Below are 19,722 nucleotides of genomic sequence, written 5' to 3' on the forward strand. Positions count from 1 at the left end.
TGAGCATGGAATGTTCTTCCATTTGTTTGTATCCTCTTTTATTTCATTGAGCAGTGGTTTGTAGTTCTCCTTGAAGAGGTCCTTCACATCCCTTGTAAGTTGGATTCCTAGGTATTTTATTCTCTCTGAAGCAATTGTGAATGGAAGTTCACTCATGATTTGGCTCTCTGTCTGTTGTTGGTGCCTAAGAATGCTTGTGATTTTTGTACATTGATTTTGTATCCTGAGACTTTGCTGAAGTTGCTTATCAGCTTAAGGAGATTTGGGGCTGAGACGATGGGGTTTTCTAGATATACAATCATGTCGTCTGCAAACAGGGACAATTTGACTTCCTCTTTTCCTAATTGAATACCTTTTATTTCCTTCTCCTGCCTAATTGCCCTGGCCAGAACTTCCAACACTATGTGGAATAGGAGTGGTGAGAGAGGGCATCCCTGTCTTGTGCCAGTTTTCAAAGGGAATGCTTCCAGTTTTTGCCCATTCACTATGATATTGGCTGTGGGTTTGTCATAAATAGCCCTTATGATTTTGAGATACATCCCATCAATACCTAATTTATTGAGAGTTTTTAGCATGAAGGGCTGTTGAATTTTGTCAAAGGCCTTTTCTGCATCTATTGAGATAATCATGTGGTTTTTGTCTTTGATTCTGTTTATATGCTGGATTACATTTATTGATTTGCATATATTGAACCAGCCTTGCATCCCAGGGATGAAGCCCACTTGACCATGGTGGATAAGCTTTTTGATGTGCTGCTGGATTCGGTTTGCCAGTATTTTTTTTTTTATTTTTTATTATACTTTAAGTTTTAGGGTACATGTGCACATTGTGCAGGTTAGTTACATATGTATACATGTGCCATGCTGGTGCGCTGCACCCACTAACTCGTCATCTAGCATTAGGTATATCTCCCAATGCTATCCCTCCCCCCTCCCCGCTCCCCACCACAGTCCCCAGAGTATGATATTCCCCTTCCTGTGTCCATGTGATCTCATTGTTCAATTCCCACCTATGAGTGAGAATATGCGGTGTTTGGTTTTTTGTTCTTGCGATAGTTTACTGAGAATGATGGTTTCCAATTTCATCCATGTCCCTACAAAGGATATGAACTCATCATTTTTTATGGCTGCATAGTACTCCATGGTGTATATGTGCCACATTTTCTTAATCCAGTCTATCATTGTTGGACATTTGGGTTGGTTCCAAGTCTTTGCTATTGTGAATAATGCCGCAATAAACATACGTGTGCATGAATATAGATCAATGGAACAGAACAGAGCCCTCAGAAATAACGCCGCTTACCTACAACTATCCGATCTTTGACAAACCTGAGAAAAACAAGCAATGGGGAAAGGATTCCCTATTTAATAAATGGTGCTGGGAAAACTGGCTGGCCATATGTAGAAAGCTGAAACTGGATCCCTTCCTTACACCTTATACAAAAATCAATTCAAGATGGATTAAAGATTTAAACGTTAGACCTAAAACCATAAAAACCCTAGAAGAAAACCTAGGCATTACCATTCAGGACATAGGCGTGGGCAAGGACTTCATGTCCAAAACACCAAAAGCAATGGCAACAAAAGACAAAATTGACAAATGGGATCTAATTAAACTAAAGAGCTTCTGCACAGCAAAAGAAACTACCATCAGAGCGAATAGGCAACCTACAACATGGGAGAAAATTTTCGCAACCTACTCATCTGACAAAGGGCTAATATCCAGAATCTACAGTGAACTCAAACAAATTTACAAGAAAAAAACAAACAACCCCATCAAAAAGTGGGCAAAGGACATGAACAGGCACTTCTCAAAAGAAGACATTTATGCAGCCAAAAAACACATGAAAAAATGCTCATCATCACTGGCCATCAGAGAAATGCAAATCAAAACCACTATGAGATATCATCTCACACCAGTTAGAATGGCGATCATTAAAAAGTCAGGAAACAACAGGTGCTGGAGAGGATGTGGAGAAATAGGAACACTTTTACACTGTTGGTGGGACTGTAAACTAGTTCAACCATTGTGGAAGTCAGTGTGGCGATTCCTCAGGGATCTAGAACTAGAAATACCATTTGACCCAGCCATCCCATTACTGGGTATATACCCAAATGACTATAAATCATGCTGCTATAAAGACACATGCCAGTATTTTATTGAGGATTTTTGCATCGATGTTCATCAAGGATATTGGTCTAAAATTCTCTTTTTTGGTTGTGTCTCTGCCAGGCTTTGGTATCAGGATGATGCTGGACTCATAAAATGAGTTAGGGAGGATTCCCTCTTTTTCTATTGATTGGAATAGTTTCAGAAGGAATGGTACCAGCTCCTCCTTGTACCTCTGGTAGAATTCGGCTGTGAATCCATCTGGTCCTGGACTCTTTTTGGTTGGTAAGCTATTGACTATTGCCACAATTTCAGATCCTGTTATTGGTCTATTCAGAGATTCATCTCCTTCCTGGTTTAGTCTTGGGAGAGTGTATGTGTCGAGGAATTTATCCATTTCTTCTAGATATTCTAGTTTATTTGCGTAGAGGTGTTTGTAGTATTCTCTGATGGTAGTTTGTATTTCTGTGGGATTGGTGGTGATATCCCCTTTATCAATTTTTATTGCGTCTATTTGATTCTTCTCTTTTTTCTTCTTTATTAGTCTTGCTAGCAGTCTATCAATTTTGTTGATCCTTTCAAAAAACCAGCTCCTGGATTCATTAATTTTTTGAAGGGTTTTTTGTGTCTCTATTTCCTTCAGTTCTGCTCTGATTTTAGTTATTTCTTGCCTTCTGCTAGCTTTTGAATGTGTTTGCTCTTGCTTTTCTAGTTCTTTTAATTGTGATGTTACGGTGTCTGTTTTGGATCTTTCCTGCTTTCTCTTGTGGGAATTTAGTGCTATAAATTTCCCTCTACACACTGCTTTGAATGTGTCCCAGAGATTCTGGTATGTTGTCTCTTTGTTCTCGTTGGTTTCAAAGAACATCTTTATTTCTGCCTTCATTTCATTATGTACCCAGTAGTCATTCAGGAGCAGGTTGTTCAGTTTCCACGTAGTTGAGCAGTTTTGAGTGAGATTCTTAATCCTGAGTTCTAGTTTGATTGCACTGTGATCTGAGAGATAGTTTGCTATAATTTCTGTTCTTTTACATTTGCTGAGGAGAGCTTTACTTCCAAGTATGTGGTCAATTTTGGAATAGGTGTGGTGTGGTGCTGAAAAAAATGTATATTCTGTTGATTTGGGGTGGAGAGTTCTATAGATGTCTGTTAGGTCCGCTTGGTGCAGAGCTGAGTTCAATTCCTGGGTATCCTTGTTGACTTTCTGTCTCGTTGATCTGTCTAATGTTGACAGTGGGGTGTTAAAGTCTCCCATCATTAATGTGTGGGACTCTAAGTCTCTATGTAGGTCACTCAGGACTTGCTTTATGAATCTGGGTGCTCCTGTATTGAGTGCATATATATTTAGGATAGTTAGCTCTTCTTGTTGAATTGATCCCTTTACCATTAAGTAATGGCCTTGTCTCTTTTGATCTTTGTTGGTTTAAAGTCTGTTTTATCAGAGACTAGGATTGCAACCCCTGCCTTTGTTTGTTTTCCATTTGCTTGGTAGATCTTCCTCCATCCTTTTATTTTGAGCCTATTTTTGTCTCTGCACGTGAGATGGGTTTCCTGAATACAGCACACTGATGGGTCTTGACTCTTTATCCAATTTGCCAGTCTGTGTCTTTTAATTGGAGCATTTAGTCCATTTACATTTAAAGTTAATATTGTTATGTGTGAATTTGATCCTGTCATTATGATGTTAGCTGGTTATTTTGCTCGCTAGTTGATGCAGTTTCTTCCTAGTCTCGATGGTCTTTACATTTTGGCATGATTTTGCAGCGGCTGGTACCGGTTGTTCCTTTCTATGTTTAGTGCTTATTTTTTTTATTTTTTATTTTATTTTATTTTTTTCTTGAGAGGGAGTTTCGCTCTTGTTGCCAGGCTGGAATGCAATGGCAGATCTGGGCTCACTGCAACCTCCAGCTCCCAGGTTCAAACAATTCTCCTGCCTCAGCCTCCCGAGTAACTGGGATTACGGGCGCCCGCCACCACGCCCAGCTAATTTTTTGTATTTTTAGTAGAGACGGGGTTTCATCACGTTGGCCAGGCTGGTCTCCAATTCCGGACCTCAGGTGATCCGCCCGCCTCAGCCTCCCAAAGTGCTGGGATTACAGGTGTGAGCCACCATGCCCGGCCGTGTTTCTACCTTTTAAAAGGGAGTAGATAAGACCTCTTCTTTCCCGAGAAATAAAAGCTGTTTTTTTGTTTTTGTTTTTGTTTTTAAAAATTCTTATTTTTTTTTATTATTATTATACTTTAAGTTCTAGGGTACATGTGCACAACGTGCAGGTTTGTTACATATGTATACATGTGCCATGTTGGTGTGCTGCACCCATTAACTCATCATTTAGCATTAGGTATACCTGCTAATGCTATCCCTCCCCCCTCCCTGCACCCCACAACAGTCCCCGGTGTGTGATGTTCCCCTTCCTGTGTCCATGTGTTCTCATTGTTCAATTCCCACCTATGAGTGAGAATATGCGGTGTTTGGTTTTTTGTCCTTGCGATAGTTTACTGAGAATGATGGTTTCCAGTTTCATCCATGTCCCTACAAGGGACATGAACTCATCATTTTTTATGGCTGCATAGTATTCCATGGTGTATATGTGCCACATTTTCTTAATCCAGTCTATCGTTGTTGGACATTTGGATTGGTTCCAAGTCTTTGCTATTGTGAATAGTGCCGCAATAAACATATGTGTGCATGTGTCTTTATAGCAGCGTGATTTATAATCCTTTGGGTACATACCCAGTAACGGGATGGCTGGGTCAAATGGTATTTCTAGTTCTGGATCCCTGAGGAATCGCCACACTGACTTCCACAATGGTTGAACTAGTTTACAATCCCACCAACAGTGTAAAAGTGTTCCTATTTCTCCACATCCTCTCCAGCACCTGTTGTTTCCTGACTTTTTAATGGTCGCCATTCTAACTGGTGTGAGATGGTATCTCATTGTGGTTTTGATTTGCATTTCTCTGACGGCCAGTGATGATGAGCATTTTTTCATGTGTTTTTTGGCTGCATAAATGTCTTCTTAGTAAAAGCTGTTTTTTATAAATAATATTTTGAAGTATTTTGAAAAGCCACTACCGTATAAATACAGGATGTTTACTAACAAAACAAGTAAGATATATCTATCTAATAAACACATATTTAAACAGCTCTGATACTGACTTCCTAAACATTATTATAAAAACCAGACACCTTTCCCCAAATTGTTTACAGTAACCTTATTTTATCTGATATTTGCAGGGGGAAAAAAAGTTTTTTTAAAGAAGAAAAACTGGAAAAAAAAATTCTGCATTTTCCCACATAATTCTCTCTCAAAAAGAGGTGAATTCTGTTCTTCCTAAAATTATTTTTTGATTCAAATTACATGCAGAAGAATATTAAAGGATGATTAGACAAATAATAGCTCTCACTAATATATGCAAGATATACCTGAATTTCTTTCTGTATTTCTTCTGAGACTTTAGACTGTGTTAACTTGTTTTTGTAGGCAATTTTATAACTCTTGAGTAACTGCCTGTGCTTTTTTATGTTAATCCATGACCACATCTGTGTATACCTTCTTATATGAACTTCAAGAACAGAATCAATTGCATATTTCCACCTGAAAATCAAATTTTGTTAACGTAAATGTTAATATAAAGGTTTAAGAGAAAATAGGAAAAGTCTTGACATTTTAGATCTTATGCTGTCAAATTTTTTGTTCTTCTTAACTGTCTTCCTATTAAGAGCTCAGCAATTCCCAGTAAAATTGTCTGACTTAAATAGATATAAGAAAACCCTTAAGGAACAGACTTTGCCAAAGCAAAATCCAAAAGGCACAAAACGACATGTGGGAAATAGTATTCCAGTATGGTTATAACACTGAGTCTATGTGGATGACTGATAAGCGATAAAACTTTTATAAAAATGTTGAATGTCTTGAATGTTAAGTTAAGAATTTGGGAACCGGCAGGGTGCTCACGTCTGTAATCCCAGCACTTTGAGAGGCCAAGGCGGGCAGATCACGAGGTCAAGATTTTGAGACCATCCTGGCCAACATGGTGAAACCCCATCTGTACTAAAAATACAAAAATTAGGCCGGGCACGGTGGCTCACGCCTGTAATCCCAGCACTTTGGGAGGCCGAGGAGAGTAGATCACAAGGTCAGGAGTTCAAGATGTCGAGATGCTGAAAGCCTGTCTCTACTAAAAATACAAAAATTAGCCAGGAGTGGTGGTGGGTGCCTGTAATCTCAGCTACTTGGGAGGCTGAGGCAGGCTGTTGCTTGAACCCAGGAGGTGGAGGTTGCAATGAGCCAAGATCGCGTCACCACACCCCAGCCTGGGTGACAGAGCAAGACTCTGTCTCAAAAAAATAAAAATACAAAAATTAGCTGGGCGTGGTTGTACACCCCGTACCCCCAGCTACTTGGGAGGCTGAAGCAGGAGAATCGCTTGAACCAGGGAGGCACAAGTTGCAGTGAGCCAAGATCACATCACTGCACTCCAGCATGGGGACACAGCAAGATTCTATCTCAAAAAAAAAAAGAATTTGGGAACCTAGGAGCAGAAATACAAGTGGATGTTCACATGAAAAAAGTAATATGGACATACAAAAGAAGTGAAAGCTGTTTTTATAAGTAATCAATATATTTACTATTTGTCTTTTAATACTCTTGTCTCTTTTTTTAAAGTGGCTGAATTACTTGGCTTTTAAAGGTTGCTTAACTCTGAGAGTAACTAAATATATGATTATATGTTCCTCACAAAACAAAAAACAAATTCTAACTTACCATTGTCGACCATTGGTATGAAGTGGTAAATAAGGCTTGTATTTCCTATAAGGCGCATTCCTAACCATATAATCCACTGACTCCAAAAGGTCAATCATACTTAAGTACTGTTAAAACAAAAATAAAATTATATTTATTACACTGTATATATAAAAAAAAGACTAAATTTAATTCTATTTTTTAGGCTAGTGAGACTCCAAATTCCCTGAACAATGTTGCCTGGTAGTCCAATAATATACTATATTTCGTCAAATTTAAGATGCTATCAATTACAAGTATACTACAGTTCATCAAATTTAAGACACTATCAATTTTAAGTTGTAATATAATTTTAGGTTCTACTACAAAAGAAAACTGCTGTTAATTAAATTGTCTTATCACCAATATATATATACATCCTATTTTCAGATGTTAAAATGTAAACTAAATGAACATCTTAGAAACAATGAAATATGGTATCTGTAAACTATGATATAAAATATGCCTGTTTCTAAGACTATATATTTTTCCTCTGGATCATCATTTCAGCAGTAGCTATTTATGAGCTGATTTTGAAATTACTGCAAAAAATTATTGCATAACCAAAGCAACATAAAGCTATTTAAGCAGCCATCTTACCATCAACACAGCAACTCTGTGTAGATCTGACAAAACAGTTCAAATGGAGGGAAACATAAACCCAGAGGTAACATGAAAGCAGAGAAGATTTAAAAAAAAAAAGGGGCAAGTCTAGCTTCCTCCTCTCTAATTTTTCACGGAATGCAGTTCTAACTAAAGGTTACCTACCATGCGGCTGTTTATCACTTGAAATATGTCTAGTCTGAACTTAAATGTATTTTAAGTGATGTGAAATGTCTCATTATAACTTTTTACATTTATTATATGTTGATATGATTAATATTTTGGAAATATTAAGATAAATAAAATGTATTATTAAAGTTAATTTCACCTTTTTCTTTTTACATTGTTAACACAGCTACTAGAAAATCTAAAATTACAACTTGCATTACATTTTTATTGAACAGAACTGAACAAAAAAGCTAAATTAGCTAAATCTCCTGTCCTCCTTTCACTTCCAGTTCACCAAGCCTGTCACCCCAACTCTCTGGGCATATAACCATGCTTGGGAAACAAACAGAGGAAAAAGCTGCCAACATAGCTGTTCTAAAAATTAAAGAAACAATATTTAATAAGAGTCTCTTCCATTAAAAACTGAGGAGGGAAAAACACATTAAAATCTTCCATCAACAGGCCAGGCGCGGTAGCTCACGCCTGTAATCCCAGCACTCTGGGAGGCCGAGGCGGGCAGATCATGAGGTCAGGAGATCGAGACCACCCTGGCTAACACAGTGAAACGCCATCTCTACTAAAAAAATACAAAAAAAATAGCCAGGAGTGGTGGCAGGTGCCTGTAGTCCCAGCTACTCTAAAGGCTGAGGTAGGAGAATGGCATGAACCCAGGAGGTGGAGCTTGCAGTGAGCTGAGATCGCACCACTGCACTCCAGCCTGGGCAACAGAGTGAGACTCCACCTCAAAAAAAAAAAATCTTCCATCAACAATTGTGAGTCAAATGGAAATAATGTCATTCCCTACAGTTTGATATGATTCTCCACACTTTAGGAAAAGATGAAATAAAATTTTAAAAAACTACTTAAATTTGAAATTCATTTTCTTTATAACAAAAATTTTTTAACAGTCAAATCTCAACATAACGAACCCCAAAAAACCACCAACCACTAGAGAAGTAATAATCACAAATAAAAGCAGTCAAGATTCAAGGCTAATCAAAGCTGGAAATATCCACATGAATCATACCTGAGGTTTGGTCAGTTCAATGGCAATATTTTGTATTTCTATGTTGCAATCCAGTTTGGGCGTTTTGAGCTCTGATTCTGCATAAGGATTCATGTAGAGTTTTGCAGAGGCTGATATTGGCTGGAAAACTTATATCACATGGGAAGACATAAGATATGTTTACATGCTTTTACATATAAACAAGTGTAAATAATTATGAGAACACTGTTACTCTAGAAGTAAAGAAAAATGATCAAAAATGTGTGTAACAAAATCACTACCAAAAAATATTTAAGCAATTTAAGCTTCTACTTATATGCATAATAGTAAGCTCAATGGTTAAAGCGAAATCTCCAAGGAGGAAATTGGAGTCCCATGCTTCTAGGTAAGAAATGTATAAAAGAGACAGACAATCTACTCTTGGTTATTCACAGTCTGCATAAAATTAGACTTCTCTTCCTTGTTGCAAGACATTTAATGATTGTATTATTCATTAAAAATACTAATACAAAAAAGGAAATAAGATCTGATAAATTTGTCTTATTTAATCACTAGCAGAATTTAGTAACAAAATCATGAATAAAATTCATTCCAAAAAAAGAAACTGCTCACCACTTTATTATTGTCAAAATAATCATTACGTATATAACCTTAGAATCAACTAAAGAAAATAATCTTCAAGTTGAGAAGTAATATAAAAAGGTGTATCAGGGAAGATGATAGGGGAATGCAAGGTGATAAATTTTAACCGTGAATAGTATCAAACTATAAAAACTGTGATATCTCATGGTAATTACAATTTGCATAAGATTGTACAAAATTTTCAACTGCTTTAAAAGCTAGTTATAAATGGAAAATGCCTAAGAATGAAATTGTAGATTTTCCTTAACTATTTCTTACCATTAATGAACCTAAATGATTTCACAAACTAGCAGCACTTGAAAGTTTTATCATCAAAAAATGTAGGGATCTATGTAACATAAGTGCCAACTATTATCCAGCGTCAATTAGTTATAAAAGAACATGAAGAAAACAACAGTGAACCAGAGTAATACGGAACAACGTGAGTATGAAAGCTGAGAAAAATCATAAAGGGGTATACTAATAAAAAACCAATAGCTTCATTACCATGAAACTGAAATAAAGAAAACAGATGGAAAAAATAAATAAATAAGAGGAAGCTTTGTTAGAGATCCAGTTGTAAAATAAAGGTGAGGCTGCCAAGAAATAGAAAAGCTGACTAAAAAAATTCTCTAGCGTGGCAGGATTATGTTAACACTGCAATAGTAACATAAGGGTGACCTGAATACCAGAATCTCAGAGATTTAGTTACTTTTTGAAAAAAGAAAGAAAATCTAAATCCTAAAACAAAGAATACAGTAGCAAGCTAAGAAGAATACATGGAATTCAAAGAAAGTTGGCTGTAGGGAATGAACTACAGCTATACTGCCCTTCTCTCTCTCTTATTCTCCAGTGCTGTGTGTTACAATCTATTCCTAAATAATAAGTTATAACCCAAACATGTTGTATCATAATAGTAAGGTATAAAATTAATATACTTTGACTAAGTAAGTTTATCAGAAAACTATGTTAAAATAATGTATTTAATTCTATGTTTCTTCCTATAACATGAAATAAACTTTTACTATTACTTACTGTATTGATAATTTGGGGGTATATTTCCACTTGTAAGAATTTCATTTTTCAGCTGATCCTAAACAAAAAATTTGAATGAGAATGAAAAAGAAAATGCACACATATTCAGAGACACACACACACACACACACACAAAGCTTGGTTCTTCATCAATATCTTCGCTTCTCTGTTACTAGTAGTCAATAAGAAAAATACACTGAGCATTATTTATAAGTATAAAGATACAGAAGCAGATAATTTTAAGAATTCTGTATGTCTACAAACAACCTTGTAGTATGTCCACTCTGACTCCGAAAAAATGTACATATATGTATATCCACACACTGCGATTTCAGACACATTCTAGTCACAGGCAAATCATATGTTACAGTATCTTTCTGAGAAATCAGAGATAGAAGATTGAAATTTATCCAGTTCTAAAAATTGAATTGTTCTTTCTTTATTCTCTAAGTAAATAAACATGGCTAAGACTGGTTTAGCACACTGAAGTTTTGAATTAATCTTCTACTATTCAGAAAATCATCACAAATGTCTAAAACATTTGTCAAAGATACATGCTTTATATCTGAGAAATATTATCTTTATAATACTCTTAATCATTCTAATATGAAATATCAGAATGTGACAAGAATATCATCAAAATGAGAATGTAAAAAAGCATAAATACAGTTTTAATTTAATACCATGGGCTCTGATATCACTGCCCAGTGAATGATTTCACAAACATCTTCAAAAACAAAACTGCTTTTGTGAAGACACATAGTGGATTTGAAAGGATGTTTTTCATATTTCTGATTTAGTGAAATACAAGTTAAACAAATGGCTGATATCCTGTCCTCATGAAGGCCCTCTTATATTAAACAAATTTAGGGAGTGGGAGTGAAGTTGGCTCTTCCAAGTATACATTAATATTACCAAAATCTGTTCCCTTGATCTCTGGTAAGACATGCTGCAATTTACATTCCAGTAGGCACTAAGACTATCAAGTCGTATAAGCTATAAGAGAAAAATGAAAGAGATCAGGCAATCAACACACTGAAATTATGAATCAATATTAAAAGATTATTCTCATGTTCACCACTCCAAAATTACCCAAATGCCATTTTGAATTTTTAAAGGAAAGAAAATAACATAAAAATGAGGGGAAAATATATTCATGTTATTCAGACTTTATTAAGTCTAGCATTTGCTAAATTGCACTTTCAAGAACACTATTTCCAAGGAACTCATTCATTCAATTATCAAATATTTATTCAGAATTTAGTATTTAACAGACCCTGTAAATATTTTGCTGAAAAAAAAAAGACATGATCCCTCCAGCAGATATGAATAGCTGTTTCCTGAAAACAGGTGGTAGCAGAGGAGTCTATGGTCAACAAGGTGGGAAAGCTACATACTAAATATCCCTCTTGGAGATTCACAGTATTTGTTAACATATTTAAAGCTGTATAGTTTAAAATAAAATGAAACGTATCTGTTTAATTATGTATAGCTTAGTACTTTAATCAATAATCTTACTTGATCAGAGAATATTTTCTCTACAACATCTCAAAATATCTCAATATCTAATAAAGTACCATTTGGGAAGTATTAACTGTATCCTGTATCTTCACTTGATAGGTAAAGAACCTATATCTCAGAACTGGTAAGTGATTACAGAGGGTCACATAGTAAGTAGCAGGGCCAAAACTAGACCCTAGACTTTTAACTCACACTCCAATGGCACATTCTGCTCCATCAATGTTTCTTCAAGAAAATAAATTAAGTGCACCTAGGAAACTAACAAAAATTTTTATTCCAACATAATACCTTGTATATAATTTTGTCTGCTTCATTTAATATGCATGGAGTCCAGTGTTCATTTGCAGTCTAAAAGAAAAAAGAGAATACCTGTGAAACGTGGTACGGATGTCATTAATAGCGCTCTAATACTTACATAATGTAACAAAATAATTTAGGAAGAAATGACATCTACTTAATGTTAACTAGTATTAGCTATCTATTTCTTTACATATATTTATAAGACAAAATCAAAGAAACAATGAAAAGAGAATTGACATGATTCTAATTTGAGTTCATTCATTCAGAAAATAATTACTGGGTTAATATGTATTTGAACTGTGGAAAGAATCGGGTATGAATGAAAACAGAGAGCCAGCCTATACACTATTGAATATGGTATACATTCTTTTTAAAAAAACAAGTAATTGTTTTGTAATAGGAAGAAAACCAGGAGAGTATGGAAATTACAGCATGACCAAGTTTCTACAAGGACAGCATGTTCAGCAACACCAAATACTAAACTTATTTAGCAGCAAGGGCGTTATTGAGAAACTTGTTAAGAACTGTTTCAGTGGAGTAGTAGAGTGAGAGTACAATGAGCAGACAGGTAAAATGAGATCCAGATCAGAGGTGGGAGGATAACTTTAGATTTATAAGTTAGATTGTAATTGCAAAGAAAAATAAATGGTATGGATACAAAAGAGGTAGGTTTACTATTGCTGTAGTTGTTATAATAGCCACTATAATAGCAGGAAATAATTGAGCCAGACAATGTGCCAAAAGCTTTACATAAACTATCTCATTTAATCATCACAAAAACACTAAAAGGTAGGTACTACTTCAGTGAATGAATGTGGTTTTGACAGAAGGAGATTAACATGATAACCAGTACAATAATATTTTACAGGTCTTTGACAAAATACAATAGGAAGCATAAAAGAGGGAATGGTAAATTCTAAGAAGGAAGTGAAAAAGAATGAGAAAGAAAGGTCATATATTACTTAAGTATTAAAACTTGAGTAGAATCACCAGGCAGAAAGTAATACAGACAACTAAAGCAGAATGAAGAGTCTGAGCAAAGATACAAAGGGACAAACAGCAGCAAACACTAAGGAAACTACCCATTCTTATGCAATAGTATACCTGTTATCAGACAATAGGAGGTATATGACTATTTTGTATTTTTTGCATTGTCTGCTAGAAGCTCAAAGTTACTCTGCTCCCTGATGACCACTATCATTAGTCACAGTTTTCTGGAACAATTCTCTCTCTATCCTTTAGAACACAGATTCTATCCTCTTTAAAGGTGTTACTGTATACTTGTTTTTGTCGAAAGCTACCTCAAATTCATTTAGGAAACAGGCAAAGGATAAACTAGTTTCCTTCACTGCCTTTCCTTTGTTTCTTCAGCTCTCTCTTTTTCTTTATTGTTTCTGCTCTGTTCTTCAATGCGATGTGTATCTCTACTTCTCTATATGCCCACAACATTGTGAAGCCTTCCACATAACCATGTCCTTCTTTTTCTGTTTCTCTGTCAGTCTACCACCCTACCATTCTTCTTCCTCTTCTTTCCTTATTGAGGCCCTCTCCATATAAGTAGTCATAAGGCAAACTTGTCTCGTATTATATGGTTCACTGTCCTTAACTTTATTTTATATATATATTTTTTATTATACTTTAAGTTCTAGGTTACATGTGCACAACGTGCAGGTTAGTTACGTATGTATACATGTGCCATGGTGGTGTGCTGCACCCATTAACTCGTCATTTACATTAGGTATATCTCTTAATGCTATCCCTCCCCCCTCCCCTCACCCCACAACAGACTCCAGTGTGTGATGTTCCCCTTCCTGTGTCCAAGTGTTCTCATTGTTCAATTCCCACCTATGAGTGAGAACATGCAGTGTTTGGTTTTTTGTCCTTGCAATAGTTTGCTGAGAATGATGGTTTCCAGCTTCATCCATGTCCGTACAAAGGACATGAACTTATCATTTTTTATGGCTGCATAGTATTCCATGGTGTATATGTGCCACATTTTCTTAATCCAGTCTATCATTGTTGGACACTTGGGTTGGTTCCAAGTCTTTGCTATTGTGAGTAGTGCTGCAGTAAACACATGTGTACATGTGTCTTTAGAGCAGCATGATTTATATTCCTTTGGGTATATACCCAGTAATAGGATGGCTGGGTCAAATGGTATTTCTAGTTCTAGATCCCTGAGGAATCGCCACACTGTCTTCCACAATGGTTGAACTAGTTTACAGTCCCACCAACAGTGTAAAAGTGTTTCTATTTCTCCACATCCTCTCCAGCACCTGTTGTTTCCTGACTTTTCAATGATCGCTATTCTAACTGGTGTGAGATGATATCTCATTGCGGTTTTGATTTGCATTTCTCTGATGGCCAGTGATGATGAACATTTTTTCATGTGTCTGTTGGCTGCATAAATGTCTTCTTTTGAGAAGCGTCTTCTTTTGAGAAGTGTCTGTTCATATCCTTCGCACACTTGTTGATGGGGTTGTTTTTTTCTTCTAAATTTGTTTGAGTTCTTTGTAGATTCTGGATATTAGCCCTTTGTCAGATGAGTAGGTTGCGAAAATTTTCTCCCATTCTGTAGGTTGCCTATTCACTCTGATGATAGTTTCTTTTGCTGTGCAGAAGCTCTTTAGTTAAATTAGATCCCATTTGTCAATTTTGGCTTTTGTTGCCATTGCTTTTGGTGTTTTAGACATGAAGTCCTTGCCCATGCCTATGTCCTGAATGGTATTGCCTAAGTTTTCTTCTAGGGTTTTTATGGTTTTAGGTCTAACATGTAAGTCTTTAGTCCATCTTGAATTAATTTTTGTATAAGGTGTAAGGAAGGGATCCAGTTTCAGCTTTCTACATATGGCTAGCCAGTTTTCCCAGCACCATTTGTTAAATAGGGAATCCTTTCCCCATTTCTTGTTTTCGTCAGGTTTGTCAAAGATCAGATAGTTGTAGATGTGTGGTATTATTTCTGAGGGCTCTGTTCTGTTTCATTGGTCTGTATCTCTGTTTTGGTACCAGTACCATGCTGTTTTGGTTACTGTAGCCTTGGAGTATAGTTTGAAGTCAGGTAGCGTGATGCCTCCAGCTTTGTTCTTTTGGCTTAGGATTGACTTGGCAATGTGGGCTCTTTTTTGGTTCCATACGAACTTTAAAGTAGTTTTTTCCAATTCTGTGAAGAAAGTCATTGGTAGCTTGATGGGGATGGCACTGAATCTATAAATTATCTTGGGCAGTATGGCCATTTTCACGATATTGATTCTTCCTACCCATGAGCATGGAATGTTCTTCCATTTGTTTGTGTCCTCTTTTATTTCGTTGAGCAGTGGTTTGTAGTTCTCCTTGAAGAGGTCCTTCACGTCCCTTGTAAGTTGGATTCCTAGGTATTTTATTCTCTTTGAATCAATTGTGAATGGGAGTTCACTCATGATTTGGCTCTCCGTTTGTCTGTTATTGGTGCATAAGAATGCTTGTGATTTTTGCACATTGATTTTGTATCCTGAGACTTTGCTGAAGTTGCTTATCAGCTTAAGGAGATTTGGGGCTGAGACGATGGGGTTTTCTAGATATACAATCATGTCATCTGCAAACAGGGACAATTTGCCTTCCTCTTTTCCTAACTGAATACCCTTTATTTCTTTCTCCTGCTTGACTGCCCTGGCAAGAACTTCCAAAACTATGTGGAATAGGAGTGGTGAGAGAGGGCATCCCTGTCTTGTGCCAGTTTTCAAAGGGAATGCTTCCAGTTTTTGCCCATTCACTATGATATTGGCTGTGGGTTTGTCATAAATAGCTCTTATTATTTTGAGATACATCCCATCAATACCTAATTTATTGAGAGTTTTTAGCATGAAGGGCTGTTGAATTTTGTCAAAGGCCTTTTCTGCATCTATTGAGATAATCATGTGGTTTTTGTCTTTGGTTCTGTTTATATGCTGGATTACATTTATTGATTTGCGTATGTTGAACCAGCCTTGCATCCCAGGGATGAAGCCTTCTTGTCCATGGTGGATAAGCTTTTTGATGTGCTGCTGGATTCGGTTTGCCAGTATTTTATTGAGGATTTTTGCATCGATGTTCATCAAGGATATTGGTCTAAAATTCTCTTTTTTGGTTGTGTCTCTGCCAGGCTTTGGTATCAGGATGATGCTAGACTCATAAAATGAGTTAGGGAGGATTCCCTCTTTTTCTATTGATTGGAATAGTTTCAGAAGGAATGGTACCAGCTCCTCCTTGTACCTCTGGTAGAATTCGGCTGTGAATCCATCTGGTCCTGGACTTTTTTTGGTTGGTAAGCTATTAATTATTGCCTCAATTTCAGAGCCTGTTATTGATCTATTCAGAGATTCAACTTCTTCCTGGTTTAGTCTTGGGAGGGTGTATGTGTCGAGGAATTTATCCATTTCTTCTAGATTTTCTAGTTTATTTGCGTAGAGGTGTTTATAGTATTCTCTGATGGTAGTTTGTATTTCTGTGGGATCGGTGGTGATATCCCCTTCACTATTTTTTATTGCGTCTATTTGATTCTTCTCTCTTTTCTCCTTTACCAGTCTTACTAGCAGTCTATCGATTTTGTTGATCTTTTCAAAAAACCAGCTCCTGGATTCAATGATTTTTTGAAGGGTTTTTTGTGTCTCTATCTCCTTCAGTTCTGCTCTGATCTTAGTTATTTCTTGCCTTCTGCTAGCTTTTGAATGTGTTTGCTCTTGCTGCTCTAGTTCTTTTAATTGTGATGTTAGGGTGTCAATTTTAGATCCTTCCTGCTTTCTCTTGTGGGCATTTAGTGCTGCAAATTTCCCTCTACATACTGCTTTGAATGTGTCCCAGAGATTCTGGTATGTTGTGTCTTTGTTCTCGTTGGTTTCAAAGAACATCTTTATTTCTGCCTTCATTTCGTTATGCACCCAGTAGTCATTCAGGAGAAGGTTGTTCAGTTTCCATGTAGTTGAGCGGTTTTGAGTGAGTTTCTTAATCCTGAGTTCTAGTTTGATTGCACTGTGGTCTGAGAGACTGTTTGTTATAATTTCTGTTCTTTACATTTGCTGAGGAGTGCTTTACTTCCAACTATATGGTCAGTTTTGGAATAGGTGAGGTGTGGTGCTGAGAAGAATGTATATTCTGTTGATTTGGGGTGGACAGTTCTGTAGATGTCTATTGGGTCTGCTTGGTGCAGAACTGAATTCAATTCCTGTACTGTCCTTAACTTTAAATGTATCTAAGTGAACCACATCTTCCTCTCCATACATGCCCCAAAACATGTTTCCTACCACTTAGTTGCCTGTAATAGAAATAAAAATGTCCAGCCTATATATACATATATGTATGTGTGTATATATATACACACACACACTGTCTACTGTTAAAGACCATTAAAAGAAAAACTCATTAAAAAATAATCAAAATAAATTAATTTACATATTGCCCAATGAGATGAGTGTGCGCACACACACACACATACATAAACATATGCATATCTATAAGCTATTTAGAAATTCCATCTACCTATACCGAAGATGAGTACATGACTCTACAGAAATTCATCTTCCCCTACTTCCCCCACATGTTTAAGATACAGCTTTTACTTCTTTCAAATCATTTGATAATGATATTTTTATACCTATTACACAGAAAGACAAAAATAATTTTAAAATGTAATAATAGCATCACTAAAAATGTTAAACTTCTAGAAAAGTTGTTTAGCATGATAATATATTTTAAAAATCATAGTTCTTTGTCGCATAGTTGATTCTAGGCAATTTACCCTGTGACTTCAGAATAATACTTTACAGGTTCCATAGAAGTTTAAAATAAAGCAAACATTACCAGTAGACTAAGCTCTCCCAGTGTGACACCAAATGAAAGAGGCCGCTTTGGATCAGTGACCTACCAAAGAAGAAAAGATAACAGTAAAATATGCTGATGGTGAAGGCGAATCCATGTCCTTTACAATAGGCAGCAGAGGGAAATGTGTTTACAGGTTAAGCCATACAACCCAAATGGATTTGTGGAAAACACAGGGGAAGGAGGTAATAACATGGCTGGGATTATCCATATTTTGTAGACATAACATTTCTATGCTACCAATAAGATCCTTTCCCAGTGGAACTCTTTTCATACTAGAAGATGACTCACTATGACTAACAAGACTTTTCTCTAGACAGTTAAAAAGGAATAATCTTTTTATGTGTATAATCAAAGATTTTTTTCACAGATAAATTTTAAAAGGTGTTACAGATAACACTGCCACTAATCATTTTAATAACACTTAGGGTACATAGTGGAATACTATTCAGCCATAAAAAAGGAAAACATGTTTGTTTGGGTTTTTTTGCAGCAACATGGATGGAACTGGAGGCCATTATCTTAAGTGAAACAACCCAGAAGCAGAAAAACAAACTGCACGTTCTCACTTAAAAGTGGCAGCTAAATAATGAATACACGTGGTCAGTGTGTGGAATAATACACATTGGAGACTTGAAAGGGTAGGGTGGGTGAGAAGTAGGTGTAAATGATAAGAAATTTATTAATGGGTACAATGTATATTATGGGTGATGGAGACACTAAAAGTTCAGACTTCACCACTATGCAGTATATCATGTAACAACACTGCACTTGTACTCCTTAAATTTACACATTTTTAAAAAAAGGCTTTCATACTTGGAAATATGAACTATCTCTTTAAGCCTTTAATGTTCTTAACACTTCAAAATGCTTCTAGGAAAATCTCTAGATCCTTAATATTTAATTTCTTTAGTCTCTATATCCAAAATCTGTCAACATTAAGTTTTTGTTCTATTTCTGATCTTCAATATCTAAGTTGCAATCCACAGTGCTTAAACTATACCACAATGTGCACAGTATCACCGTTTTAGACATCTTAAAGAAAAGTCTTATAGAATTGTTTGGTCATGGCAGAAACTAAGGGAAATAAGGAGAAGGGAAATGGATAATGTTCTAAATCATCCAACTGGGACTCCAGAGTTTAGTCACATACAATTTTCTAAACGGAAAAAATCCATGTGGTACAGTTGAGAAGTACGAATAGCTTTATAAGTCATTTTAATTAACATCAGATATACAATGATTTGTGGCAAAATATTTTCCTTTATTCCCACACTCTCTTTTTATACTTAGAGATAACCAGCTCAAAATAACCTGCAGCTCTTTCCGAAGAAACTCATTTGTTTTATAAAGACAACCCTCAGTTGCTAATGTACTATCTACAAACCACAGCTATTATCCAGTGAGCCATCTTTATGATAAATTATTATATTTTCTCTACACCCATTTCTTAATACATAATTTTGCAAATGAAAGAATTTCCTTCATTTTAAAGGCTGAATAGTATTCCAATGTGTATATACACATTTTATTTACCCATTCATCCACTGATGGGCAATCTTCTCTATAGTGAATAGTGCTGAAATGAACAAGGGAATGCTGACATCTCTTTGACATACTGACTTCAATTCCTTTGGATATATACAGCAGTTCCCCCTTATCCTCTGGAGATATGTTCCAAGCCCCCTAGTGGATGTCTGCAAACACAAACAGTACCAAACCCTAAATATACTAGGTTTTTTC

The 19,722-nt window shown here is 36.1% G+C and overlaps 1 protein-coding gene across 18 annotated transcripts in view; it reads right to left on the bottom strand.

Annotated features, from left to right (window-relative positions):
- The window catches only part of VPS13C (vacuolar protein sorting 13 homolog C), a 202,616-nt gene that overhangs the window by 144,615 nt on the left and 38,279 nt on the right, over window positions 1–19,722 (bottom strand). For 14 of the 18 annotated variants that reach the window (XR_010151392.1, XR_010151394.1, XR_010151393.1 and 11 more), the window contains 7 exons: window positions 17,962–18,021; window positions 12,139–12,198; window positions 11,245–11,325; window positions 10,330–10,387; window positions 8,695–8,822; window positions 6,879–6,985; window positions 5,537–5,708 (listed from right to left, as the gene is read on the bottom strand). Coding sequence is in view for 14 of the 18 variants with exons in the window: in XM_003314697.6 (XP_003314745.4) it covers window positions 5,537–5,708; window positions 6,879–6,985; window positions 8,695–8,822; window positions 10,330–10,387; window positions 11,245–11,325; window positions 12,139–12,198; window positions 17,962–18,021 (666 nt within the window). In the remaining 4 variants the exon portion in view is untranslated. Of the gene's footprint in view, window positions 1–5,536; window positions 5,709–6,878; window positions 6,986–8,694; window positions 8,823–10,329; window positions 10,388–11,244; window positions 11,326–12,138; window positions 12,199–17,961; window positions 18,022–19,515; window positions 19,677–19,722 lie in introns of those variants that run through there. The other 4 variants (XM_063794165.1, XM_063794164.1, XM_054666971.2 and 1 more) reach the window with 2 other exon arrangements.

The sequence above is a fragment of the Pan troglodytes genome, chromosome 16 (assembly GCF_028858775.2).
Source record: "Pan troglodytes isolate AG18354 chromosome 16, NHGRI_mPanTro3-v2.0_pri, whole genome shotgun sequence".
In the NCBI taxonomy this organism is placed as follows: domain Eukaryota; kingdom Metazoa; phylum Chordata; class Mammalia; order Primates; family Hominidae; genus Pan; species Pan troglodytes.